We start from the raw sequence: 12265 nt of genomic DNA, 5'->3' as shown, positions 1-12265 counted from the left end.
GTTTCTATGGAGTACTCGCATGACAGTAGATTGTGACATTCTGACAACAGTGATGAGAGACCTGGTGCTTACTGTTCTGTCCTCCACAACAGTTTGTAATACTCTTTCTTCATCATGCCGATGGTCAGCCATGACCACTAAATCCTGGAGGTGCTACACATGCACCATACTTCCCCAAGTGCCTGTCCACAGAGTAAAACATTTTTGCAGATGGAAGGCACCGGCTAGAAAACCTCTCATGATACAGTTGCCTTGCAATGTCAGTTCTTCCATCAGGAAGCCTGTAGGTGAGGTGGATGTCAGCGTATTCCTCATTTGTAGTAACACTGTGATGCAGCCATTAGCAGCTGTCGACACAGTGAGTATTGGGCAGAGTGAGCAGTGCAGAGGTGTTGTAAACACGTCACGCATGCTGCAGTCTTACTTCTGCCGCTGACCACTCTTTCCGCTTCCCTAACATGGGACTGTACATCCCATTACCGCCGGCAACATGTGATTCGCAAGTTCCGATATATATTCACATATATTACGCTGAGATTTTTTTCTTTCTCATATCTTTCAAACACTGGCAGATACACGTCAGCTCATTGGTGTGTCATGTGTTGTATCTACGGGTTAATGACGTGTCGTGATCGTAAGGCTCGTCGGTGTCTTGTTCAATGGTTAACAGATGTTTTTGTTTTAAGTACACAGTTCACCGCGGAGAACGAAATTAACAGTGGTGCGTCACGTGTTACGCATAGCAGCATGCGGTCCTCGACATATTTTTCCTTATTTATGACTCATCCTGTATAAAAGTAGAGATAATCAAGGGGCTCAACAGAAGGATTTAGATTACAATGCTGACCTAAGTAATAAAAAGGTATTACAAAGCTAAGCTCATACATGGCAAAAAAGCAGCAAGTGAAAGGAACATAGAAGTTGTTCCAAACACGTGTAAGGTAGCTTGGGAAGTTATTATACAAAATAATTGTTCCACACAGGTATGGCAAACTCTGCTAGGTCCAGAAGAATTGAATGACTACTTTGTCACATCAGTCAGAGAATTTGGAAACAAAATTAAGGCCACAAACACATTTGCAAGGGATCTTTCTTGAAGGGCCTTTGTTTCATTGGGGTAAAATCATGCCCAATGACACCTGTAAAACTGTTACCAAATTATCTACTTCCGCAAGTATGGATTGCTACTTAATGTCTGATTATGTTGTTAAATGAATAGTTCAGATTACAAGTAAGCGACTGAGTTTGATTTTTAATGAATGTTTAGAGTATTGGGTTTTTCCGAATTCACTCAAAATCTCAAAATTTATCCCTAAAATTCAAAAATGGTGAAAAACAACTACCCCAGAACTACCAACCACTTTCTATTGCACCAATATTCTCAAAAAATATTTGAATCACTTGTTTGCATTCAACTAAGCAATTACTTTGAAAAGCAGGACCTCCTTTACTACAATCTATTTGCAGCTGTACTGCAAATTGTCAATCAGACGTTAATAGCTTACTTGTATTATCTGATCGAACTAAAGCATGTCACTTCGTACATTTTTAACATTTTTATAACAAAATTGGAGTATTATGGTGAAGAAAAACCTATATTAGTACTAACTGCTTCCTACCTGAACAACAGGAGACAGTTTGTCTCAATTAGAAATAGACACACACCCTTAGTAGAAACTGGTACAGGTGCTCCACAGGTCTCTGTCCTTGGTCCCCTTCTTTTTCATTGTGGCTGTCACTGACGTGCTCCACTGTGTATAACTATCTGCTATGCTGATGATACAACCTCACTTACTTCACATCACGGCTTCCAATTCTTGATAAGATTATGCACGAAACTCTTGACTCTGCATTCAATTGGCCTGCAGCTAGTTAACTTTTTTGTAATCCAGATAAAACCCAAAAGATTATGTTAGGACTGTCTACAAATGTAGATAATAAATGTGTCAAACTCTTACAAATGCATATTGTTGCCAAACTCAGTTGGGAAGAGCGTATCACCCAAGTGTGTAAAAAGCCTCATAAGTATCCCACCTAATGTGAAAACTGTAAGTTATGGTCAGCAATAATTATCTCTGTATGACATATTTCACACCCTTTCAGTCACATATATCATATAGCCTACTCATATGGGGACATTCTCTTCATACCAGTAACATTTTAAAAGCCTAAACAAATATTGACATGTAATATACAAGGCTGGTCCTAAATAGCACTGTCACCCTCTTTTCACCAGGCTTTTTCTTGTGCCTTTGCTCAACATTTTCACAGGGTCGGCATGGTTAAGGTCAGATTTGGCATGGTTAATTTAAGGGGTGGCCGGATGACCTTCCTGTCGCCAGTGGCTTAGGATACTGTCAGTGGTAAATCTATATATCTATGAGTCTGCACTCTTTCCTGAACGACATTAAAGAATGTGTCATCAGAGAAATAATTATAAATATAATACTAGAAATGAGGCAAACATTAACATCCCAAGGCACATGCTAGGAATAACATGAAATTTGCATAAAGTGAAGCTACCAAAATTTTTAATAAGTTTCTTCTCACTGCTCAGTCCTTGTTATTTACAACAACAAAAAATTCAAATTGTAATTTTATGACTGTCTACCTAAAGTCCATGCTGCGATATGAAAGCATTTTATGATATAGCCGATGCTAACATTTATATAAAATTATAACTGTATATAAGAAACTTAATTTGTACATATGAACACTAATTTTAATACTTCGATCACAACTATAAGTTGCTATCACTAAGAATGCCTATTCTACTGCAGGTAGTCAATGACAAAGAAAAAATCTGAATCTGAGAGTGATATAACATTTACCAAATTAACTAAGTCCAAGTCAGTTTCAATAACAGAAACCACAATAGAGTATTTTAGTCACACGCAAGGTGCAATGATTAATTTGTATACTTTTATAGATTCTTGTTGTATGAACTATGTATTTAATTTATATTTTATATTTATGTAACTTTCAGCCAGATCCACAATATCACTAAACAAATTAGTAAAGGATAAAAACATTATGGCATTATTGTCAAGGTACTCAGCCTTAATGTCTTTATACACTAGGTCAACAATTTACATGCAGATATTGAAGTAACATTAGAAGCAAACTGCCTACTGTAATTTGGAAGTAATGTGCATATTAGTCAAAACCACTATAAAAAAAAGGTAATGTAGTATAATTTCTCACAAAGCTCATAAAATATTCTGAAATATAAGTGCAGCACGAGATGATGCATAACACACTGTAATTTATGTCTTGGGCAACTTTCATAAATCTCTACAATTTTAATAGCAATTTTGTCAAAACTATCTTTCCAATAAGGTTAAATTATTTCTCAGTTATTGTAACATTCCTTACAACTGTGTGACAGTTACCACATAAGTCAGTTGTTATGAGTTGGTTGTGTGCTCAGTTCTAGAACAGTTTCTGTTGAGAGCAGTCACAGGAAAAGATTTCAGGCTACAAAAATGTTAACTGCAGCAATGAGGGATTGAAATCAAAGTTCAGTCATCTGATTACAAAGTAGTTAGAATATGACCCAAATCAACACAGTCCTGCGCCAAAACAATACTTTTCACATGAGAGTTAAATAACACAACCAACTTCCTGAAAGCATAAATGCAAACACAGAGGTCAAAATCGTTGAAAAATCTTTAAAGTCATATTTACAACATAGCTGCTTTTACTCCAATGAAGAATATTTAAATGTATGAATTGTACTATATAAGTATTTAAATGTACAAGGTGCATTATTTGTAGTTTTTTTTAATACATATGCATAGATATCACTTTCACCTACATCCACATAAATTGAATTGTCCAATGTCTTATGCATAAACTGTGTTCGTAAACACGATCAATAAAAATACAACACAACACTGAACCTTGGAGGAATAAATATTTTGTGTTCACTGTTGCAAATTTATATCAGTGGAGCAGATAGACAATTTGACATGCTATTTTCTGCTATCCCATTACTGCTGTAATGTTTAAGGGTCCCAGATAGACCCTCAATAATAAACAGTTTTGCTCAACTGGGAATGCAGTTTTTTTACACACATTCACTCACCAAATTTTACAAGTATTAAATAACAAAATAGCACCAACAGCTATTTTCTGTGACCTATCTAAGGCATTTGACTGAGTATTGCACAATATTCTCATAGATAAATTGATATTTCATGCAACTGATGGAGTAGCCAATCAATGGATGGTGACATATCTAACCAACAGAATGCAGAAAGTTGTACTTAGTAATTCAACCAACATAATCAGGGAAGGTCCTCCTGACTAGTGACAAATCACATATGGGGTTCCCCAAGGTTCAATCCTAGGTCTGCTATTGTTCCTAGCACACTTAAACGATCTTCCGTCTAATATACAAGAAACAGAATCATTTCTTATTGCATATGACACTAGTATTGTAATCAATCCAAGCATACATAGAGTATGAAACTTCCTGGCATATTAAAACTGTGTGCCCGACCGAGACTCGAACTCGGGACCTTTGCCTTTCGCGGGCAAGTGCTCTACCATCTGAGCTACCGAAGCACAACTCGCGCCCAGTACACACAGCTTTACTTCTGCCAGTATCTCGTCTCCTACCTTCCAAACTTTACAGAAGTTCTCCTGCGAACCTTGCAGAAATAGCACTCCTGAAAGAAAGGATACTGCGGAGACATGGCTTAGCCACAGCCTGGGGGATGTTTCCAGAAGGAGATTTTCACTCTGCAGTGGAGTGTGCTCTAATATGAAACTTTCTGGCAGATTAAAACTGTGTGCCCGACCGAGACTTGAACTCGGGACCTTTGCCTTTCGCGGGCTCAAATGGTAGAGCACTTGCCCGCGAAAGGCAAAGGTCCCGAGTTCAAGTCTCGGTCGGGCACACAGTTTTAATCTGCCAGGAAGTTTCATATCAGCGCACACTCCACTGCAGAGTGAAAATCTCATTCTGGATACATAGAGTAACTAAAGAAATGATAACCACTGTCCTTAAAAGCATCATCAACTGGTTCTCTGCAAGTGGTCTCTCAGTTTCAAATAGGCAACAGCATATTCAGTTCTATACGTTTAGTGGTGCTGCACTGATGATTAGTGTCAAGAAATAATACATAAATTTTTCCGTGTCCATACTGATGAAGAGTTTAAAGTGGAAAAAACACTTAGTTCAGCTCCATTTGCACTTGCAATCATTGCAAATCTTGGAAAGACAAGCCAGTAAGCTGATGTATTTTGCACATTTTCATTCAATAATATCTTATAGAATAATATTCTGGGTTAACTCATCTTTAACAAAGTCTTCATTTCTCTATAAGGTGCTGTAAGAATAACAAGTGGCACTCACTCACAGTTTTGCAGACATCTGTTTAAGAGATCAGATATTTTGACTACTGCTTCACAGTATAGTTATTGTTTCATTACAGTTCAAAACGAACAAGAATTTATATAATTCCAATACCAGGAGGAGAGGGGGAAAAACAAAAAATTCATTAATCCACATAAGGGGTGCACAATTTTGCACCCAAAATTTGGATCATTTACTCAATGACATATTATGTCTGACTTACAGTGAAGTAAAATTTGAAAACAAACTGAAAATGTGTCTCCTGGTCTACTACTCATATACTGAAGAATAATTCCTGTTACTGTAATGTGTAAAGGTAGCAGGTAAGAATTACTAACTCAAATCTGTATATTTTAAAAAAGTAGCATTCAGCTATAATTCCACATTAATTTGTTATCTGAATCTAAAAGGACCCTGTTCCATTTCATCATCATTATTCATGTAAATGATCTTTGGAGCATGAAACAAACTGTATCCGAATATTTCCGAGAAAATACAGAAGTGAAAGGGGTCTGACAATAGGGGTTACATGTCTACATCTGCTTCTCATAGGCATCACTGATCGATTACAACAATAGATAGACCAAAAGTTGTCCTAATATGAATCAGAATTTTAATAGTCTGCTTGGAACAGAAGCTTAGTTCATTTTACCAACATAATTATTAGACTCCCAACAGCGTTTCAGCTTTTTAAACCAATGTCAGTGGTGTAAATACTGTCTACCAGAATAAATGCATTCTGTTCAGAACTGTACTAAAAGGTTCACTGTGGGATGACATTGTGGAGAAGTAGGCATAAAGACTAAAATTGATTTCTAATGATATCAAAGTGTTATTTCTGCCACGGCTGATTTCTGGAAGGTTTATTTCTTTTGCCTCGGTGTTTTTATTTCATCGGGGAGTTTCTGAAGTGACCCCCCACACACACATCTCTACCAATATCAACATGAATATCTACATTTCTTGCTGTTCAAACTTAAATTGCATTCAAATAAAAGATCAAAGTCTCACTGCAATACATGAAAACTGGTAACAAAAACTTGTTATAAATTTTAGTTTATACATACTTTTCTGACATGCTTTCACAAATATCATACACTCCATCTTAATTTTTGACGTCTAAGGTGCTGAAAATTCCTAGGAATGCTGAGCCCCACCCCCTCTCCAACTACTCACACTCACACCACAGATTGATCAACACCACATGGGCTGGTTGGGGGTCTAAACAGCAAGCTCATCAGACCCTTGGTTAACATGAGGTTCATCTGGAGTTAGTGACATCTGCCAGATATTTAACTGAATGATGAAAGCATGTAGCAGTGCTAAAATCAAGGTATTGCATGCAAAATTGATGCCAGGACTGAAAAATAATTGAGGGAGAAGCAAAATGTTATGGGTTGAGCTATTCCATCAGTTAGAGAATACGACAAGCCTACCAGGGCTTCTATGGCAGGAGAAACCTCATCAACATCCAATTTCTGTCAATCTAGTTATGAGAAAGGCAGTTAGAGAGTACAGAACATCTTATGCCAGAGGGAGTGACAAGGTTAAAAATGTAATTGACATTAGTCTGACAGAAAATAACAACAAAAAGTCAGAGAAATAATCAGGCTGTCAGGTATGTGGATGGAGCCAGGTGAGTGTTCTCCTGTGGTTCTGCATATGTTGGAGGCCATCCTTCCCAGAGTCATCTCGCCCACAACCCACCGCAGTCACAGTGTTAAAAAGAGAAAGAACACTATCCATCGGAGATTTACCTCTACAAATGAAAATAGGTAAGGCAGAAAACACAACATCTTAGATCCATCATGGACAGGAGACATTGGCTGCTTAAGTAATTGTCAATATCAATGAAATTCTCCAAAAGCCGTGTTACTAAGGTGTTATTTTATTTTGGAAGCTACCAGTTTCAGCATTTCACTATGCCGTCTTCAGGCCCCATACGTATCTCTCCAAAAAAAACAATAATGTCATATAGTGTCACAAATCCCTGGATGTCATGAATTCAAACGTTTCACTGGTCCTTCATTTGAAGACTTGATAGCAAGTCTTTTTAGCAATGGTTGCGGGACTCAGCTGTTCAACAGAGGATGTCAAATTAAAAACCTTTCAGCCGTCAGTTGTCAGCCTTATTTGACTGGGCAACCTGTTTCAGCATTTCACTATGCCATCTTCAGGCCTCTGACCAATGTGTAGGAATATTCTACCTCATTTGTGATCAAAATAGGGGCCAGAAACACTGGTAGTAGCAGATATTTGTTACAGTGACCACTTCAACCCTCAGCTGCTGACTTTGAGGCAGGTGATGGTTGAAGTGGTCACTGTAACAAATATCTACTACTACCAGTGTTTCTGGCCATTGTTTTTAATCACAAGCAAGGTGGATTATTCCTACATGTCACTCAGTTCAGGGGCCTGAACATTGCAAATAGTACCAAGATAGCATGGTGAAACGGTGAAACTGGTTTCCCACTAACCCAATAAAATAAAGTTGACAATAGATGGTTGAAAGGTGTTTAATTTGACATCATCCAGAAATTAGTTGAGCTATACAACATTATCGTTTATTTGGAGAAATGCATATGGGGCATGAAGATGGCATAGTGAAATGCTGAAACTGGTAGGCTCCAAAATAAAATAAAGTAACATCTGAATAAGATTGCAGTTGAGGATTTCATTGATACTGACAGTTACATCTAAAAGCAGTTAAAATAGTGTCAAAGAGACAAGATCAAGACAACTGGCAAAGGACATACGAGTACGTAAAACTTTATATCTGGTAATGATAAGTACTTTCACAGAGAAAATGGAGGTTAGAACACGTTCTGGGTAGCTGAGGATGGTCATTTCGTTTCCGCAATTGACAGTGTAGTGTGTATGCCAGGAAGGCATATGCCTGAAGCACTGGCATTTAAAACACCACATTGTGGGTGGGAAACATGGGTTCACATCACAGATGATTTCAGCCTTTTCTGGAAGTGAAATAAAGAAAGGATGAAACTGCTAATCTCTACATTGTTTTCCAGCAGGCCTTGTTACATATAACCTATGATGTAGATCTCTCTGCTATATAAATGTTCGGGTACTTATTATTATTATTATTATTTTTAGTGTAAGGCCCCAGAAGAAAATTAATCCATGTACCATATAGGGTGTGATGGTAAAAGGTGCATTGCCAAGTTGTTGACGAGAAGCACCTAGGACTGGGTACGATATGCCGAATTAAGATGGAACTGCCTCATAATTTTAAGGAAAGAGTGTTTGTCAAATACATTTTGAGTATTTTCCTAAAAAAAAAAAAAAAAAAAAAAAAAACACACCTAAGAGAGAACCCTTCATCTCTTTGGGCACAAAGACCAATTACGGCAATTACTGTGTGCAAGTCACTTGATTTTGTTTTTCTCCCATGGCACAGCCAAGAATGGCAAATTCCTCGAGTCATAAAAACTGGCGATGAACTGCGGTCGGTCTGACAACAATGCAAGGATCTTGCATGCACTAGCTGATAACTTTGGTTGTTTCATAACACCAATTATCTGCCATGATGCCACTTACTCCAAATGAGGTCTCTTCCCACCCAGTCAGAGCAAAGGCCACCTGGCATGATGGTCACTGCATAGAGGGTCGGTGCTTCCATATGGACAAACACCTACTCTTTGGCATGTGAGGGGAGATGACAGCTTGGGCATTAATAGCGTAATTCCTGCTTGTACAGGAGGGCTGCGACCGTTTAAGCGTCTGATGACGATCCCCCCTACCTCCATACCATACTACGTACTGAGCAAGATTCCCCATACAGCCTACACAACCTGTAAAACAATTTTGAAGAGGTGGAGCTCAAACTGAATTACATGGTGTAATGTGAGGGAACGATGAGAGAGAAGCCAGAATTGATCTCCTATAAGCAAAAAGAGAATGGGACCTAGAGATTACGTCAGAACAAAGATAAAGTTCGAGTAAAATGGTAGCACAGGAAAGGAAGAAGTACTACAACGGCTTGAGGCTTGTACGCTCAAAAATCCTGAGAGGCTTGTGGAGTAGTAATGCCTTATTCCCCAGGGACAGCTTGCGTAGATTTAGTCCAGACAAACTCAAAATCTTAGAGAGAGAAGAAAAGGAAGGAGTTGAGATTAGTGTTTCAATTGCCATTGACAATCAGGTCATTAGAGGCAGAGCACAGGCTAGCTTTGGATAAGGAAATTAGCCATACTGTTTCCAAAGGCAACTGTCATTAGCGATTTAATGAAACCGTAGACAACCTGAACCTTGATGGGAAATTAAATTGCAGTCTACAGGAATTTGAATTGGCGTCTGATCAGTGTGCCATCTTGCTTACTGTTTCGTCACAGGTTTGTTTAGTAAGTGTGAGAGAATTGCAGAGATACTCATGATACTTCAATGCTAAAGGCTACAACAGATATATTTTATCACAGAAAGGTTTACTGCTAAAATTATGAGAGCATACATTCATGAAGTATCGGGCAACATTTTAATTCCTCCCATACACATCTCACAAAATGACCATAATAGGGAAACTGGAAAAAAGATGTTCTGACTTGTCGTTCCCACATACAGTGCATATAGGAAAATGGAGGGAGGGAGGGAGAGCAGCAACAGAAGTACCCATTATTAGTGGAACTAGTTACCTATACCATTTATCTATGTCAGCATTCAGAGTTGAACAATGTATTGCAAAAATACCAGTTTCACCATCAGATCTGACCTTGGCCAGTGACAAGCACACCATACACTTATCTAACTTAAAAATATGTACTACATCAACTAGTGCTGCAAACTAACAAGTAAGGCTTTAGCTTTATTTAACAAACTCATTCATAATGGTATCTCAGTAATTAAAGTATTTATGGTTGCTCACAGTATGTACTGATAATAATGCAGATACAAACCTAACTCTTTCATTATCCCCACAACATAATGGTTCTTTGGGTGTATTACAGATCCTCCAGTTTCATACTCAAAACCATCAACATTTACAGTTGCCAATCTGCCTCCAATAGCTCCTTGTTCATAAACGTCTATTTTAATTCCTTTTGGTCCAAAGAGTTTTCTTAAGAAATATGCTGCTCCTGTTCCACCAATACCTCCACCAATAACTCCTGCAAGTGAGTGATGTGCTTTAGTTCATATTCTTTAATCATCAGACTGACAACAGATTAATAGTGACAAAAAAGGACAAATTTTGTTAGAATTTTTGATTTGTTTTGGCAGGACAATACATCCTGGACCTTGTTATTTAAGTGCTTTAAAACTAAGCGACAGTTGACCCCCTCCCCTCCAACAGACTAAAACCCAAATGATTCATATCTGTAAATTAACATGGATTATTGTAATTCAAGTACAAGCAATGTGTAACAAACACCTAAGCATTCAAACTTTTAGAAATTGAATATGGATTGTGGATGTGCGTACTGCAGAGTGAAAATAAATGACCAGAGGCTTGTGAATTTATTGTTTCTTGCGTGATGCAAAATGGTGGAGAAAATTCTTACGAAAGGGACAAAAGCAAAAGGCTTGGACTGTCTGTAGTATCTGGTAAAACGATGTTCCATGCATTTCATATCAAGCTTTAACACATATAAAGCAAAGGCAGTTCACCAGTTACGTGGAACAGAACTTATACGAAAATCCACAGGTGGTAAATGTATTTTTCTATTTTTTTTTTTACACACTGTGCATTTGTCCTCACGTTTCTAAACTTTAATACCGACTAATACAGTATATTCTCTTGTCAACTACGGCCCGAGTGTCCAACGAATGACGACACGGGTTAGGAACTTAATACTCGTTTCTCTACCATTCGGCTCCGACAATTTTACTTTTAGGGGTGCCGGTATCTGCAGAACGCCTTACTAACATGTCGCTTAAAGCACTGTGGGTACTACAGGAGAAAGCTGACGAAGGCTTAATGAGATTCGGTTGCAGTTGTAAACTTCAGCTGTATTTATCTATTCGTTTTACCGGCATACTAGCATACAGTACATAGTTTCAAATTGCACCTTACGGAAAATCGGCATTCGATTCCCTGAACCGTACCTATTCTCGGTACTGCAGCATTAACTCCCAGTTGCAAGCAAAAGCTCAGCAGAAATATAAGAAACACCTGCATCGCTCTCATTATTAACAGCTGCACCTGACCTATCTCCAAACTTCACACAGTGCCTTCTGCCTGGTATAGGTAAACGAAATTGACTTGGCGGAGGTCACTAACGGCAATCGACCCATCGAAATAGATGAAGTTGGGGCAGCAGGAGGTAAAACACGGGCACAAGCGGCCCGCGTGCTTTCTCCTTTGCCCCGCGATTGTTTATCATTCGGAATTATTTTAATTTAGTGACAAAACTGAAATATGAGTAAACAACTACAACTAAAGAAACACCGATCTGACGTCAATTACCACCAGTGCGCCACAAGTGTCGGCCGATCCAGCGAAACAAGTTATTCTGCGTCTAAGGTGCTACACGTAACAAATATTTTGTTTTCAATTTCGGAAAGTACGAGGGTTTTTTATTTAACGCACTGGAGTTCACAAAGCTAAATAGCGCGTGTGCAACACAATAATACTTTCGGTGTTGTAGCACTTACAATCTTGAATCAAGTGTATTGTGATAGGCGGTTCAAATGACGTTTTCTACAACTAAAGCAGGCCTGCAATGAGAATTTTGAAACATTAACTTCGAAATAACCCACAGATTATCTTCTTTCTTGCGGCCATTCGATCGAGGCATGATTTAATAGAAAAATCGTTTGTTAATATTGAAATAAAGAACACTGACAGGAAACTACAAAAGATTTATAAATTAAATCCCACTATTATACTAGTTGACAGCTCTGCAAGAGAGCACTTCAAAACTCAAAACAAGGATAAAGAAGCCATGTGTGCCA

General features: G+C 38.2%; 1 protein-coding gene across 1 annotated transcript in view; it reads right to left on the bottom strand.

The window, feature by feature from the left end:
- The window catches only part of LOC126346176 (prenylcysteine oxidase 1-like), a 90464-nt gene extending 78868 nt beyond the window's left edge, over positions 1–11596 (bottom strand). The window contains exons 1-2 of the mRNA XM_050002165.1: positions 11417–11596; positions 10270–10479 (exon numbers count right to left, since the gene is read on the bottom strand). Of these exons, the coding sequence (XP_049858122.1) occupies positions 10270–10479; positions 11417–11498 (292 nt within the window). The 5' untranslated portion in view covers positions 11499–11596. The remainder of the gene's footprint in view (positions 1–10269; positions 10480–11416) is intronic.
- Between the last annotated feature and the right edge of the window lie 669 nt (positions 11597–12265).

Source organism: Schistocerca gregaria, chromosome 1 (genome assembly GCF_023897955.1).
Source record: "Schistocerca gregaria isolate iqSchGreg1 chromosome 1, iqSchGreg1.2, whole genome shotgun sequence".
Taxonomy (NCBI): Eukaryota; Metazoa; Arthropoda; class Insecta; order Orthoptera; family Acrididae; genus Schistocerca; species Schistocerca gregaria.
The sequence above is the reverse complement of the archived record's forward strand: the minus strand, read 5'-3'. Positions and strand labels throughout refer to the sequence as shown.